The sequence below is a fragment of the Colias croceus genome, chromosome 3 (assembly GCF_905220415.1).
Source record: "Colias croceus chromosome 3, ilColCroc2.1".
Lineage (NCBI taxonomy): Eukaryota > Metazoa > Arthropoda > Insecta > Lepidoptera > Pieridae > Colias > Colias croceus.
Window position 1 is genome coordinate 12372750 of NC_059539.1, and position 18348 is coordinate 12391097.

Genomic DNA, 18348 nt, shown 5'->3' on the forward strand with positions numbered 1-18348 from the left:
ATTCGGATTCACACATAGTATTCTTCTCGTTCAAAATTAATTACTTGTTCAATCAATATCAATTGCGCAATTCTATAAAAACAGATAAAACCATTATGAAAAACAAACATACCCGACCTTCTTACATAACATTATAAACTGTATAACTATTAATATGCTAATAATTAGGCACATTTTTAAAGGAAAATCAAATAAAAGACAAAACATGTGTCCCATTATAATAATGCGGCTACAAATATTGATTTGATATTCTTTTGTATCGTTTAAACTTGAGACAATGTGTGTTTGGACAGATAAAAGGATGTTTGGATTTAAAGACGTCAATAATAGGTTTAATTAGATCATGGTTTTACAAAAATAAAAGGAGTACTTAGGTAATTTTCTTTTAAAATTAAAAATTCTTTTACCGTCCTTTATTTTAGTTTTTATTTCTTAAAATAATACAATTTATACTTTTTCCATTAAAACACTACAAAGCTGACCATTGATGCTTGATTTTATCATTTAATAACGGTCAATGTCTCTCCAAAAATTTACACTTAATCTTTACCACTGCGAATCGTATAATTACGCAATAAACGCCATAAAAATAGCGAAAAGGGAAATTTCTTCCAATAAATCGCTGTGTCACCATTAGCATAGTGTTTGTTAGTGAGCGGAAGTGACCAATCGCATGCGTTCCGGAAGTGCCACCCCACCACCGCCGGTCGCGTGACGTCATTTTACATTTACGTGACAGATGATGGCGAGCGCTCGGGGAGAGAGGACGTGCGGAGAGCGATATATTATATCGTTAACTGGTTGCGGAAATGAGTTGTATTTTTCATGGATTATATGATATAGTGTGGGAAGGGATAATTACGATAAATGTTTGGTGTTTTCATAGCTTGTGTAGCGAAAAGTATATAGCAGGAACTTATAAAATTAATTGAATATTAAAGTTTAATAAAATAATAATTTATGTATGTACTATAACAAGGTAATGTCAAAATGGTAAATAACCTTAACATTTCTTGTACCTTTCAGAATTGGCACCACCATTACCACATACCAAAAGCAACAACATCACAGGTCATTTGATGTTAAACCAGCGAAACTATGTTAGCATGATTTGCAAAAGCATAACTAATCTATCAATTTAAGCACGGTTTGTTAACAAGAGCCGGGTCGGGGTGCTTGTATGAAACGGCTGTATTTTCGCCATGTCATTGGTTGAGATGTTTCGGCCGTGGATAATCGTATTGAGCTGATCCACTTAGAGGTTCCGCAGAACTGACAGGATGGGGCAAATGAGCAAGCGACGGATAGGGATTTATAAATGGGATAGTGAAGAATTTTAGTGTAGAACAAGTTCAATGATTTTGGCCACCCGAATAATAACGTTGTGGGCAGAAAGTATTGGACTGATTTTCGATATTGAAAGCAAGCTATATGGGAACAATTAAAACTTCGCTGTTGACTATATGTGGGGATGGTGTAAATGAAAAGCCAAATTCGCCCAATCGATTTATTTCCCAGACACCGGTTACATATCAAAAATACATTTCAACAATCCTCCATTACCTCGTACCAAAAAAACACAAAGTCAAGTCATAGACAACATAGATCGTTTTACAGTCTACAGATAACATATCCACAGATTAAATAATAGAAAAGCACAGACTAAAAATAAAAGTAGTTATGAAATACAATCTTAATTATTTATCCTATTCCCACACGGTCATCCTGCAGAATCATCTGTCCCAGATGAGTCAACAGTCGTAGATGATCAATATGGTAAGTAGACAATGGTAAATCACCTTTATCTATTACATGTAGAAATCCTTCCTTCTTTCCTCTTTTATTTGAATTAAGTATACATTCCACGCAATTATCAATGTTTGTTTTAATCTTTTCTTTTAAATTCTCCATATAATAATTTCTATTTATTAATTCCTCAGTCTTAACACAACCAAAATGTCCGTTTTCATGATGTTTTCTTATAATTTCATTTTGCATTTTCTTAGGTACAACCATTAATTTATTTCCATCCTTAATCTTCCATAACATTCCATTCTTCTTTTTTGCAAGCACAATTGGACTAGCATAATCAGACTTACTTGTTTTTATTATTCCTTCATCAAGCCATTCTTTAATCTGTTTGTCAACAATGTTAAGCTCCAAAGGTGACAATCGTCGTGGATTCTGATAAACTGGTACATCATCGGTTAATAATATTTTAAGTTTTACATTTGATTCTTTAGTACATCTTTTGGGGTTATATTCTTTTATAATATTCTGTATTTTATTCTTATATTCTTTGTTTTCAATATTTGTGATATCTTCATTTTCATTCTCTAGCATTGTAAGGTGTAATATTCTTGCTGCAGTGATAGTTCCAGATTTAAAATTGATTTCTACTTCTTTCAGTACAGGATTTCCTAATATAATGTTGACAGGGATAGCGCCATCATCAACAACATAAAATAAAGTTTCAAAATAACAATCATCAATTTCAATTTTTGCTGTGAATGATCCTTTTGTATAAATTTCCTTTTCAGCTATTCCAGTTAAAGTTTCTGTTGTTCCTGAACTATAAGATAACAATTTTTCACCTTGAATCTTCCTAAAATAAGACATAATTATTAAATTAACATCGCTTCCGGTATCAATCAGGGCTTCTACATCAATATTATTTATTTTCAGCTTCTTGAAAGGTCTCACATCAATATTATTTTTAGTTGACATAATTTCCAAACTCTTTTTTATACTTTTAGAACATTCAGTTGATTTATGGCCAAACAAGTTGCATTTAAAACATTTAATGCCTTTAGTACAATTAGGCGACTCATGATCTAAATCTCCACAATTGAAACATCTCTTTACTCGTAGTGTTTTTTGAATTTTCATGCCAATGGACTTTGATACTGAATTACTTTGAATCTTATTAGGTGAATATGATTTTTTCTTAATTTCTGAATAAATGTCTAATTTCTTTCTGAATTCTTTAATGTTACAAGCGCCATATAAAATATTTTTGTTGGACTCACTGTCTTTAATACCGTCGATGACATATTCCATCAGGGCTTCATCTTCAACATTCCCAAGTACTGCAAGTTCCTTCATATGTAAAAAATATTGCTGATGAGTCTCATTCATCTTCATCCGGCGAGTTGAAAGTCTCTTGTGAACAGTTGCACTGTTCAACTTCTTACCAAATTCCTCACGGAGCTCAGACTTAAGTGTATCCCACGTGGTGGTCCCACTTAGTGAACGTAAAAATAGCTTGGCGGTTCCCGCGAGAAGCCGCTTCGAAAATATGAGTTTTTCTATTTCGCCCCATTGCATTAAAGAGGAAATATCTTCAAAATCTTTTACGAATGTTTCGATGCCATAGGCATCATCACCCGAAAATGGCGTCATTGATTTCTCTAAGTCATTGAAGGAAATACGCGGCGATGGTTCACCACAATCATCATCATCTTTTACTCGTTTCGGCGGCATGTTGAATAATGTAAATAAAAAGTTTTATAGTCTTCAAGTCGTAATCGTATAATCATAAGCTTCTTTAAATCTTAGTCTTCGTTCGTAATTCGTAAATTCTTAATCAGGTTAAATCACCGGCATCATAGTCTTCGTCTGTTTTTTCTTTATTCCACCATCCCGTATCCCGGACGAGCCCCCAAATTATGTGGGGATGGTGTAAATGAAAAGCCAAATTCGCCCAATCGATTTATTTCCCAGACACCGGTTACATATCAAAAATACATTTCAACAATCCTCCATTACCTCGTACCAAAAAAACACAAAGTCAAGTCATAGACAACATAGATCGTTTTACAGTCTACAGATAACATATCCACAGATTAAATAATAGAAAAGCACAGACTAAAAATAAAAGTAGTTATGAAATACAATCTTAATTATTTATCCTATTCCCACAATAATAATGTAAAGAAGGAAGAAAATGGTAACGCTGAAGTACATAGATGGTTATATTAAATGTAACCAAACACCTGACCCCAAAAAACATCAAAAGAAAGAGTTAATTGTTAGGGAAACCATACAATATTAAAGGGTGAATAGTTAGAACTTTACGTAGTCAGTTGTTAGATCAAAGAACGGTTTGTAAAGAAATTATGAATAGACATTTATATCCCTACTTTCCAGAATAAATCAAGAAAGCCCTATAAAAATGATAACATTTAATCGAAGTTCTACCCACGCTAGACCAATTTAATGTCCTACGGGTATATAAAACTTTATTATTAACAATCTGCTCAACAAATTACCATGAAAGTGTATACCTATCTATACCTATTATTATAGAGCTGAAGAGTTTGTTTGTTTAAACCCACTTATTTAAGATAGCCCACTTATCGAGGGAGGCTATTTGCTATATATAATATTATCATCTCGCTAAGACCAACAGGAGCGGAGTAATGCGGTTAAAACCGCGTGGCACAGATAGTTAGATATAAAATGTCATGACATGTGTGTAACGTGGTTCGAATCTGTCTACATTCTTACATATGCACTTTGCCACAATCACCAATACACTCTGATCACTTCTATCTCGTATAACCAAGATTTCGAATCACATTACCATAAAACACCAATACCTTAGCCCAACAGCACAGAAAAATGGACATTTTCCGTAAAATTTAACACGCAACAAAAGTGACGGGGGAGGCAGCCCATTGGGAATCCGTTCGACCTTTTTCAAACCGATCTCGCATGCACAATACCTTGCTATATTTACGTATTAACATATAGGAAGCCAGTCATTATGCTACCTGAATGGGGACGGCGAAAATGGACGCTTTGTCCGGCGAGGGGCCGAAATTACAGTTTATATTCCACGTCTTGCTAGGGTTTATTAAAATCTACTTTTTTCGTAGTGTTACGTAAGGGAAATTTTTGTTTCGATTTATTTCATGGGCTGGTCGTGTGATGAGACTATTTTGGTATTTTCTACGACACTATTGTTCTTTGCGGGTTCTCATGTAATGTGTAGAAAATTAAGAATTTGTGTCTGTCAATTGGTTAAGATTCGTTGGCATATTGAGAAATTCCTGTGAATATTGTTTATTGATTTATTCTACAATAGTTACTGAGTTATTGAGTAATAAATTTAGACAGAAAATTGCAAATTCCATTGTGCGCAATAGTTTATTCGTGTTATTAATAATACAAATAAAGTATTGTCATATTTATGAATAATGCCGTCCGCACTTAGTAATATATTGCCCACTATTGGATAATTAAATATTTTATTTCGATATAAAGTAGCATATAATAAATCAATACTAGCATCGTTATAAACATCTCAATGAAATTAATGTTCCAACTTTCAATAACCGTCGTTAAAATATGATATACTCTTGACGTACAGTGCGACACAAAAGAGATGAAAAAAAATGAGGGCGCCACCGTCGCTCATATAGCAACACTGATACTGCGACGCAAGCGATCTTGATACTATAGAATAAAAATCAAAATATTAAAAGTAATAAATACCGCGATTTAAAGTTGTTTCATTGATCATCGTGTAAATTTAAGACAAAAATACATTAGTATTTTAAATAACCTACCTAGGTCAAATTTTACTTAAATGTATTTGGAATTAGTTTATAGAAATCGGTCAAGCCATTTAGACTGCAGAGGCGCACATAGAATCAAACATACGAACAAACAAACATACATACATACAGCTCAAACCTTAGGCTCAAACACATTACCCTCCTTCTGGGTCCGTCAGGTAAAAAAAAACAAGGTGATTTGAAAACTACATATTTTTATTTATTTTTTGTAGATATTCTCCTTCATTTTTACTCCATTGCTCCACTGTCCTTCGTACTGTGCTTTCAGAAACCCCTATAACAAACGAATTAAGATGAATAAAATCAAATACATAGTGCATTGAACATATTTATTTAGTAGCTTAAAAATATTTTTTTTTATGTCGGAGGCCAAGACTCACTTTGGGTCCCTGCGCCACTCTAGAGTAGTAAGTAAGGATTCATAGGTAGTTGTATGAAAATAGTTATCACTATACTATTTAAGGCTGGTTGGATTGGATATAACTTCTTGACTCAAATTGTGCTGGTCGCACTACAAAAACTAGTTTTTGTTTACATACAAATAACCTCAAATTGAATTTCAAAAACGTAATAATCGCCCTAGATACGTACATTAAACACTCGTCACTAATGGAATATTCTATTTTACGTAGTACTGAGCAAAAACAAATGGAATCTCACCGGTATAATCTGCTGTACGTTTTAAAACGTTTTCCAAATATTTTTCTCGTTTTTCAGCTTGAAATTATGTGAAACACCGAATTAAAACTTTATACATGGCATCACGGACACCGCTACGTTTAACCTTTTTCATGATTTCTCCTTTTTTGAGTAAATTTCTTGTTCAAAATTACAATTTTATCTTAAGAATTCTCAACTTCACCAAAAAAACAACAAATTTTTATTCAACTTGACAGCTGCATTGAAAATTTAGGGTTGCCAGATAATGAAAAAAAAATTAGTTCCAAATTAATTAATTTCATCTCTTTTATGTCGCACTGTACATGTTTAGTTTGTTATCTGTGACAATAATTATAAAATCCGAAAACCCATCTAATTCAAACATCGCGTTTTAAATTAATAAAACTCTTCACAAAGTTCGAGGAGAAAATCCATCGTTATTCACGCCAATACCAGACGGAGACAGAATACCGCGAGATGACAACGAATTTAATTATAAAATATAATAAAAAAAATCTCCAGCGTCCCTTCTATTAAATGGAAATATCTCTTAATAGATTGTCAAGTGAATTTGACCTTTAGTGCGTTTGAAAAAGAAGCGAATCGAGTTTCCGACACGCAAAATGGAATTGGCGCGCTTTATAATATGTTGTAGGTTCGAGTGACGTCACCACAAAGGGGGATTCATATTATTTTTTTAGAATTTAAATTTCGAAGACATCGAGTGTTCGATTACGTGTAATGCGGATATTGATATGTCATAAATGACATCTAATTTGAAATTCAGAGGCGCCTAAGCATAATGACGTTTATTGTTAGTGAAGAGGTTTTATCACATTTATTTGAATCTCCTCGCAAATAAATTATCTGGAAGGCTTTATGCGTTTTTTTTTTTTACTTTATTTTCACCGCAATTTATACCTGGAACGTTTTGCGTTATCTATATAATATAACAAAACTTCTGTATCAACAATTACCTACACTGTAATTAATAATTATATTTAACTACTAGGTATATTTACTAGCCGCTAATCCCGTCTCCGTCCGAAATTTAGCCCATGTGATTGAGCTGCTGAAAGAACTTCTCAAATAACTTCAGTAGTGTGAAACCATAACAAAAACACAAGTTCCTCTCAAAATATTAGTTTAGAGTTTAGACACTGTCTATCTAGTTCATCTAAATGCTACCGTCCGAGAGAGTAAAGTACCTACAATACAGAGACCTCAGATCGAGAGCAATTAATTATTTCATTGTGTAGACCTCTAGAGTACTATTAACTGCGGTCAGTTGAGGTCTCAAGGTGTTTATTAAACACAACTTAGTTTGGGTTAATGGGATTATGTTGTAATGAATAGGGGACTTGCAGTTCTGTGTGGTAGTGTATTACTTAGACTTTAGAGGTAGGTGGTTTAATATTGTTTTGTCGTAGTTGTTTATAAGTTATGATATAGTTTATGTTTCTAAATCAAAAGATGATCTTCGAACTTATATATTTATTGATACTTGCTTAACTGAAGACATTTTAAAATCATCCTTAGATAAATTCTTGAATCAATGAGAGTTTATAAGAATTGTTTTTTTTTTTGTATGTTTTCTGTTTTACAAAATATATTATACAATACGATAACTATAAGGATTTATTGATTGATACGAACTTGATGGAAATGAACACAATTACGTTTTAAAATCCTTCTTAAAAAAATATTGAGTTCAAAAATTGTGTTGATTATTTGATAGATTTTCTTTTTTATATAGCGTTGTCGTCTTATATTATACTATAGCTTTCCGCCTGCGGCTTTGCCCGCGTTTTCGAAGAAAAACCCGCATAGTTCCCGTTCCCGTGAGATTACCTACCTGGATAAAACCTAGCCTATGATGCTCAGTGGAGGTGCAGCTTTCTAATGGTGAAAGAATTTTTGAAATCGGTCCCGTAGTTCATGCGTGAAAACCATACATAATATACACATACATAATTACAAACCTTTCCTCTTTATAATATTTTTATAGATTACTCCATACAATAACTATGCTTTAACTTTATTTTATTGTACAGGCATGGCAGGTGGGGGCATGGGACAGGCGATGTCCGGGTACTACGGGGCCGCGTACGGCCCGCTCGGGGCCAGCATGGCGGCCGCGGCGGCTGCAGCGGCGCAGCAGACCGCTATATCGGCTGCTCTTACGCCTAATGCACAGGTATGTTGATAATATTATGTTCGAGATGACAAAAAAGAGGTTATTATACCTCACTTGCGCGGGTAACACTAACATGTAGGTATTATATTCTTGTAGAATTAAAATGTAGTTACTTTTTGGAAGGTAGTGTTTAGTTTGAATTGATATAATATGAGTTTGGTTTCATTGGCACTGTTACATTTCATTATTGAAAACATTTAATTTTTAAGAGTGTCTGACAAAATCTAAGTTATCTTTTTTTAAACAAACAGACTTTATTTCGCTGACGGCTATATAGGTAATAATTAAATAGATATAGGCTAATATTATAAAGCTGAAGAGTTTGTTTGTTTGTTTAACGCGCAAATCTCAGAAACTACAGGTCCGATTTAAAAACTTTCGGTGTTTAAATTTTAATCGCAAAAGTAATGTAAACAAAAATCTCAATAAAATAAACAAAGAAGTCTTGAAACAACTTCACAAAAATAATTTAAACCATATAATTTTTATTAGCCTTTCGCGATAAATCGTACCTCAATACGAGATGCGAAAAGTTACACTTGAATCTTTGTTTATTTAACACTCGCCTTTGAATGATGCCCTTATTGGGATTTGACTTATAAATGTATTAAGTACTTGCTTCTTTATTTTATATTTATTTATTTATTTATTTTAAAAATATTGATCTAACAATTAAACCAAATTGATGGATTGATGTATAGGTTACATACTTACATTTATTATTTTAAGAACTGATTTTTTCAATCGATAATTATACAATATCAACTTGATTTAAATATTAATAAAAATATTACCTACCTAATTTGAAAAGTCAATCCTAAGATTGGTTTACTAAAACTGTAGTTAACCCTGAAATATACAGTAGTTAATTTTAATTAACCCGCATACTGCCTATGGTCTATAATTTAGCATCAAATATTCCAATTTTTTGTATGACACAAATGATTACATCATCAAAACATGTCGGCAACTTAAGACGATCAGCTGACTCATCATTCCACCTAATTAGCTGCGTAAAACGTAATTTATTAAAAAAAATAACACGCGTGTAATTAATACGGAATGAGTTTACTCTTTAAATTAGCGAGGCGCTACTTTTCGTAGTACCTTTTTTTGGGAAAGTCGGTAAAATTTTGACAATTCGTCACGCTAAACGGTAGGTGTGCGAAACGGGCCGCATGTTACGTTTTTTGGTATTTTTTTTGAGTTAACTATGGTTTTACGCTTCGTTTAGGATTAAATTAACTTATTTATGTTTTTTCAAAACAATCTTGGGTGACTTTTTTTGAAGAGCCGGCTTTTTTAGCTTATAGGTAGGCAAAAATATTGAGTGAATAAATCACTGGTTGTAATCATATACTTACTTGTCATAAATTAATATTACAATGAATTTAGTTAATTTTCCTATTTCTGCATTATTGTAATCCACGAAAGTTTTAGCAGCTGATACTTATCAGTTCTTTTACTAAAATTAGGTGTAGTACGATAACATATACCTATAATGCCTATAGGCATTTCTACAGTGCTATAGCATAGTGTACTATGTAGCACAGTAAAAACCGTAGGTATTCTTATAAACTTTAAAAAAACAACATCACCTTAACGGTTAACCCTTAAAAAACCATCTTCCCCGAACTAAATCTTAAAGTTATTTGTAATCCAAGTTACGTTTCGCAGTAAACAAGGGTCGGACCCGCTAATTATTTTGCGATGACCCTTCCTGACTGTAAACAATATGATGAGGGTTGTACGGTAACCATGGATTTGTTTTTTTTTAGAATTAAAAAATTTAAAAAAACGAAAAGAGTTGCCTAGTGTCGATGAAAATAAAATGACAAGAAACTATACAATATACATAGTTTGGCATAGGTAGTTTATTTATTACTAGGTTTCCGCCCGCGGCTTCTCCCGCGCAAGCGAAGAAAAGCCCGCATAGTTCCCGTTCCCGTGGGATTTCCGGGATTGCGTCATATTCCCGGCATTAAAATGTCCATTCTCGGGTATCAAAATATCTCCATACCAAATTTCATGAAAATTGGTTCAGCAGTTTAGGCGTGATTGAGTAGGTAACAGTCAGACAGAGAGAGTTCCTTTCGCATTTATAATATTATAGTATCTTAGATCATTAAGTTATAGTATGGATTAAATCGTTCTGAATATTACAGCTAAAAAGCTTACTTAGAGATGATTTATTTATGCATTTACATTGACATGATTTTTGTTATTCCATTTAATGTTATTGGACTAGTGCCTAGTTCAGAGATGAGAATGTTGACGAAGATTAAGTGTAACAATGTAAAGTTTTAACTAGGATTAACTGGCCAAACAATTTAACAATATAAACACTACAACACACGCCTTAAATTAAAAAAATAAAAAAAATCAATTCGAATGTTTATCCAATAATTAAACGAATCGATTATACATGAGTACTCGAAGGGTGCTGGGATTAGACGTCAAGCGTGGGGGAGGCGTTTAAGGGATGAGATTAAGATTACACCCTTGATGATTATGGGATGTTTTATGGATGAAAATACTTTAATTCTAGATTAATTGTATGATGGATTTTATTTGTATGTCTGTTAAATGTTTTGGATATCAAAATTTTGACTTATTTCATCATTAGAAACTAGAAAGCTATGTCTGAGTGACATAGGTTAAACATATTTTTATTTTTTATCACAGTATTATAACTATAATAATTCTCATAATACATACTAATATTTAGATACTTATCTTATTTTATTTACATACCTACTATGTGTTGTTGTGATACAAAATTTTTATCCCCTACAATATAAATTCTGGTCCATAACGAAAAATACCATATTTTCTAATGTTCTTATCAAAATTAATAAGTATTATCAATTCATTCGTTCTTGATCAAATACCTAACATACTGACAAATTTATTCCACCGTTTTTAATCTTTTCTTAATTTCAATGTTTCATTTCATATGTTTTATTTATTGTTATTGTCATTTATTGTTATTGTCATTACGTGATAGTTGTGTTAAAAACAAAAGGCATTCAAGTACTCGTGCCTGCTTATACAATGCTCTCGATTTCAAAGTATCGATTAATTAATATGAGCGAAAGTTTTGTTTCGGTAGCTGCTGTTAGGGCTGACACTTTTAAGTTATTTTAAAACCTTGGTACACATTTTTTTTATGTGTTCGTGAAGATTTTATGTGTGTTTTTGGTAATATCGTTTGTAACTGCATGACTTTAAAATAATATCTTTAATAATGACAGATTCGCAAGCGTATTAGTAGTATTACAATTTAAAATATAAATTAAGATCAACGATAATTTAACATATGGAACCTAACACGAATCTTACGTTTTATTGAAATGCAACACTTTTAATTATCAATTCCATTGTAATGTACATTAAATTGCCCAATACTGAACTTATTTCTATCCATATCGTATTTTAAATCCTTAACGAACAACCATAACAAAACAGTGCCAACCCTACATCCCCTCGCACCATACCTTAATAGACATCGATTTTTTTCGATTAACGTATCGAATCGTGTCCTAAACAGAGAAAACAATACAATCAGCTACCATTGAGCTATATTAAAAACGGTGATAGTGCGTTTTGCGCAGGTAACTTCTAACGAACCATTGTGATTTTCACTCGATTATTTTGATCGATGATTTTTGGGAGCCGGTTAATGGGCTTTCATGGTCAATTATTGGACGTAATTGTTAACATGTGTTGTTGGGTAAAAATTTCATTTAAAATGTATACAATATGTGTATACTGGTTTTATAAATTTTGAAAATAGTGTTTATTGATATTATGGTTACCGTGTAGGTATACGGTGTAGGGCTGGATTTAAGTTTTGTAGAAATACTAGCTTTCCGCCCGCGGCTTCGCCCGCGTTTTCAGAGAAAACCCCGCATAGTTCCCTTTCCCGTGGGATTTCCGGGATAAAACCTAACCTATCTCTCAAGTTGGATCGAACTGCACATGGTGTGCGAATTTTATTATAATCGGTTAAGTAGTTTAGGAGTCCATTGAGGACAAACATTGTGACACGAGATTTATATATATTAAGATTTATCAAAGCATTATAATAAGATAAATCACCTGCAGATTCAGTTAGTCGAAATAAATCTGAATTTAAAAAAGAAAAATATTTTTATTGGTAAATTTTTTGATGTTAGCTAAGTATATATACATAAAAAATCGCAAGCCTACCATCCAACCAAAAAAAAAAACAATAACCTATCAAAACATTCCATTTCAAATTCATCGCTTATACTACCAAGCATTTATAAACAGATACAATAAAGGTTATAAAACCTACGGTCGATGTCGCGGTGTCGGGCTAAGCCTGATTTAGCGCGCCCGCGTAAGTTAGCCGTAACGACGCGGGACCCGACAAAAGATAGGTAAAGAAAGAAAAAAATCATGGAATTTTTTGAAATCGCTTGCACTACTAGTCATTTAATAGCTGTTTAAAAATTTTATGAAAATTGTGTATACGTATTTTTTGTAATGAAAAAATCAACGAAACACGATGTTTTACGACGACAATTTAATTGATTACAATAATTATTGTAATATTATGATATCAGATTGTTCACACAGTTATTTAAAATCCACCAACAAAATATTAGTAGGTAAATATCACAGATCCTGTCGAAGTATACACATTCTTATAAGCTATATATATTATTATTAGCCCGTATCCGACCCCAGGAATTCCCAGTCTAGTAAAAAGAGAGAAAAAGTCACTTTTAAATATAATAAAGGAATTTCAACAATGCTGTCGAAACAACACAGCAGTGTGTCACCGGCTATTTACCTCACAATATTGTGCGGCTCACTTCATTAAAAATTCCAAACTCGCGACTTTATCGAACGCTTTGTAAAGATCTATACACAATAAATCATCGGATTATCAATTCTATTCACAATGCTATAGAGCACAGTTCACAATGCTGTCCGGTTTATAGAATTCATTCAATTTTTCAGTCTTCGATAGATTACAAATTACATATAATCCGATTCGGAATTAATGGAAGGTGCTGATTCGTAAATATTTTGACTTCTCGTTTGGGACTAATTTATAGAAATGTACTTATGCATTCTTGGTACAGTGGTTGACGCGTGAGCGTAGAACCGAGGGGTCCTGGGTTCGATTCCCGGTGGAGACGAAGAAAAAAAAATGTCTCGGTCTGGGAGGACACAGAAGGCTGATCACCTAGGTACTTGTCCCTAAAGAAAATCGATCAGTGAAACAGATGTATGCATAATGCATCTGCCCCTTACCCCACTACGGGGACACGGGACTTCACTTACTTATGTATTAACTATGGAATATATTTTTAGTATATGTAAATTGATGCATGCAATATGATTAATTATAAACATTGAACAATAAACTAGAACAACTACAATTTTAAAAGTATTTTTCACCATTAGTAATGTTTACTACAATCAAAATAAGTGCTGTATGATAAAAAAAGATCTCGTGACAAGACTGGTGTACATCGAGACCTTATAAAAGGTTATAAAAATCGTAATCTTAGATCAAGCATTATCACAAAATTTGATGCTTTTCATCCAGTTAACAGCAGTTCCTCCAGAAACGAAACCAAAATATCCCGTTTTATCCAACAATATTTTACAAATAAATTGAGGTCTGATACACCAATCCGACCCAAAATAGATCTATTAGTATACACATTATTACGCCTACATACCAATTGACTATTATATTTTTCTCGAGAAGCAAACAGTGTAGGCTTAATCCTGGACTTTATTTACATTCGAATATTTAGATACGTGTGAGAAATGATGTTTTGATGTAGATTGCAGCGCACTTGAATATAAAGTGCCCATGTAATTATTATTGTGGATCTTACTAGCTTTAAACAGTTTTCTGAAGGGCAAGGTGGTTTTTATATGAATGTTTGAGGAAAATCAAACACAACTCACAAACACACAAATTATAAATATTATACGATGTACAAAGGCCTTAAATTTAATAAACCACAACTGTCTACTTTTAATTAATCGTTTGTTATAACTCCCCATACGTTGTGGAATTGTAATTGCTGTTAGTGTTAATTTAAATGATGTTACTTTTATTAAGATTAAGCAAAATAATGATGACTAAGCAAATGTGATACTTTATTGCTCACTATTTAAGCCACTATACTTATATACTTTTTAGAGACAGCGCTTAGATATGGTTCACAATGAGTCTTATAAATAAGCTTATGTGTTTTAATTCGTCCCTCTTTATCGTAAACCAAATCAATTATTTAAAATATGTTAAACTTTCATCTCTCTTACAGGTCGGTTCATCGATGGACATGTCGAAATACTCGATCGAGGACAAATACAGAAGCTACGGTATGTACCCCGACCCCGCTCGCGGCTACCTCGACTCCGCGGCCCTCTCCAAAGCCTACATGTACATGGACCAGCAGCAACAGAGATCCTACCCGATGGACATTAGCAAGATGTACTCTGAAGCATCCGCAGCCGCTATGGCTGGTCTAAGTTCAGTTAACCCCTCAAATATTTCACCAAGATCGTCAGAATCACCTGATGTGACCCCCAAGAATGATCGCACTGAAGGATCGTCTACAGGATCTAACCCCTCCCCCTCTTTACCATATTATCAGTCTCCTGGGCTCTTAATGCCTCAGTATCCTGGACAGTATGCACAGAGCACGCAAAACGGTGAATTTCGGAGACCGTTGACTGTTATTTTCTGACCAGATAGTTAGTTTCCGAACTGATGATACTGCTCTGTACATATTTTTAGATGTTTAGTTCGTTTTATTACACTTGTTTATCCTTGTTTTTTTTTGCGTCACATTTTGTGCCCAGTTTTTGATTGAATTATCATGAAAGAGGTGTCTTTCTTTGTATCAGTCGTTTCTTTGTTTGAATGTTCGTTGTAAATCATGTTTTAACGAAATTTAAAGTTCCTTTTATTTTGACTAGTAAAACAACTGATTGTAAATATTTATTATGTAAAAATTATAGATTTAAATCGTCTTTTTAAGATTTGTTGTGATATGGTAAAGACAAGATTGCATGTAAAGTGATTGAAAACTGGTAAATTTGTGTTCATAATAGATTTGGAAAACTACTAAATCGGATGGAAGTGCACTAGAAAAATAAAATTAAACAATAAAAACCTAAGTTTTAACCAATTATTTATAAAATGTAGGTACTTCTATTTCACCAAATATCAAACACTCGCTATATTATTCAATCTGAATTGGTGGTTTTTCAATACATGTGTCATTTTCATATACATAAAAAATCCTAGAACCAATATCATAGCGGAATTTTGATCATAGCAAATCTTAAAAAGTATTTCAACAACGAATAAATAATAATATATTGTAAATAATAGAATAAGATTTAGAAGTTTATTTAATATTACGCGCATTTATTTTAAAATTATATAAACATATCTAATTGTTATGATTATCTGAGAAATACTTTTTTAAGTATTTTCAAAAATATTTTGTTAATTTTAAACACGATCATCTCGTGTTCTTATTGCATTTATTTTGTTGCCATATTTAAACAAATTCGAATTTTTGAAGTGACAACCCTAGAATCATTTAGAATGTAAGCAATATATCAAGAAGCAATGTTTGTCTTTTATTAACCGACTTCAAAAAAAAAGGAGGATGTAGTTATGTACGGTATGTTTTTTTTTATGTATGTACACCGATTACTCCGTGGTTTCTGAACCGATTTACGTGATTCTTTTTTTGTTCGATGCGGGATGGTGTCGAATTTTATTCGAATAGGTCCAGTAGTTTTTATTTTATGAGCATTTTTGTCTGTATTTGTAAATGTTGCAAGTGCAAGTTTGAAGTCGGTTGTTTTTAACGCTGTTATCACTTGTTTAGTTGCCATAATATGATTTAATTATGGATGAGTGGCAACCCTAGAAATCAATGTAGAAAATAAGCAATAATAAAGAAGAATTGCATTTGTTTTATTTTTGTTATAGCTTTGAATAGTGTTGCAATTTTGAATGCAAAATTGTCAAGGGTTGACACATTTGTTAAAAATATGGATATAAATGTAAAATATTATAATAAGTGTAGAATTAACTGTATAGACACGACTTTAGACACGAAGAATATTACTCAAATTAAATCGTTGGAAAATCTCTACTATTGTTTTATTTACTTCTCTTTTTCTATGAACATTTTCTCATGTTATTATGAACGTATATAATAAAGTATCAAATACACAAATAAAGACTTAAAACCAATTGTCCATAGATAATACCTTACAATAATAAAACCATTTTTAAGGACCCTCATTTCGCGTAGAGCGGATTTCAAAAATAAACATTCGCAAAATAAACAAATTAAAAAAGATATAATATTTATTATATTCTAACCCTTTGGAATAACAAAACTTGAAATTGAAAATGATATCATTTTTTAACCACACTTAAAGTTGTTTTCGTAAATTGGCGATCAATTTAGGCTGTTTACATACGAAGTGGAAAATTCTGAAGTGTAGAAATCCTAAAGTAGTAATTTGAATTAATTTTCACACTTAAAGCAGGTACAGACGCAGGACACAGGTAGGTACAGAAACATGACAATATTTTTAAAATCTTGATACTGTTTAAACATACCAAGGTATAATAATTGTAAAAGTTTGCTGAAAAGTGAAAAATTGTCTTGTATCTTATTTATTTTAAAAGCACGCATAAATATTTATAACAGATAGATACTTACTTTAGTTCTAAGAGATAGTATTCTAGACACCAATCTGCGATAAAAAGATATTAGTGCAGTATGTTGCATGCAAGAACAAAAAGCATTTTAAATACCTACCTACTATTAGAAATGTAGTGTTTTACTATTACTTATTCACAAATACTTAATTATATTTCATACCGTCACTAGGCATATTATATAGTCTATACAATTTAAAACTAAAAAAGATATGCGGCGTTTTAAACGTCACATCGCGTTTAACATATCACTCCTTACGGTACAGTAGTCCCCTGTTTTAATAAAATATGCAAGTCGATAGATATCACTGGCAGGGTAGTGATTTATTAAGAAAACAAGCGCTTTGTGGGGCAAAATACGTTGAAATAACATAAACAATTGCGCGGACCCTCTTGTAGTGTAGGTGAGCCGATACAGGGTGTTTAGAGCGGAATACATAGTTGATTTTATATATTATATCAGAATCAAGTGGACATTATATTTATTTCTAAACAGTGTTCTAACTATTTAATTTGTTCTCATAGGTAGATATATTGTCATCTTTCTACCCCTAATAGGTATTTGTCAATTTTGTTCAATATCCTTCCAATAATAAAAATTGGTACAGATATCTTACATACTGAAACTCAGATAGTTTGCCCATGCTATAACGACATTATAAATGCTTTTTTTTTTCTTATCTATGGGTACAATAAATCAATTGAAAAATCAATTGAATGCATTTTCGGACACCCTGTACACCTTAACTAAACACCTCCCCTATCAATGCGCATTATTATGACAAAACGAGGCAAAATAAATACTCGCGTCGGATGCAGGATTGTTTTTAATGCAAACACAATCAACACTAATAAATACACCCCGCTTCGCCCCCTTTCGAGTGCTTGATAAAAATGTAATGATAATATTAATGGGTAATGCAGCCATTAGCAATAACAAAAAGATTTTTGAATAAACATTTATCTTTGCAAACTAATATGGTATGAAATTCATTGTTCGTTTTTTAAATGTAGACACATGTAGGTAACTTGGACAATATACCCAAGAGATTCAAGAACAATATTGGCAGTCTAGTAAAAAATCTTTGTATCGCTGTTATCTACATAAAATTAGAACTTATACCTATAATAAATGACGCGCGGGGCATAGCTGATAG

General features: G+C 32.4%; 2 protein-coding genes across 2 annotated transcripts in view; one reads left to right on the forward strand and one right to left on the reverse strand.

Moving 5' to 3' along the window:
• LOC123706013 (transcription factor Sox-21-B-like) overlaps positions 1-16165 on the forward strand; it is a 39291-nt gene extending 23126 nt beyond the window's left edge. The window contains exons 4-5 of the mRNA XM_045655133.1: positions 8297-8439; positions 14760-16165. Of these exons, the coding sequence (XP_045511089.1) occupies positions 8297-8439; positions 14760-15185 (569 nt within the window). The 3' untranslated portion in view covers positions 15186-16165. The remainder of the gene's footprint in view (positions 1-8296; positions 8440-14759) is intronic.
• Positions 1494-3916, reverse strand: LOC123706014. Its single transcript, XM_045655134.1, has 2 exons — positions 3030-3916; positions 1494-2605 (listed from the first exon to the last, which is right to left on the reverse strand). Exons 1-2 carry the CDS (start codon positions 3481-3483, stop codon positions 2550-2552), a joined length of 510 nt encoding a protein of 169 aa, XP_045511090.1. The 5' UTR covers positions 3484-3916; the 3' UTR covers positions 1494-2549.
• Positions 16166-18348: the final 2183 nt, after the last annotated feature.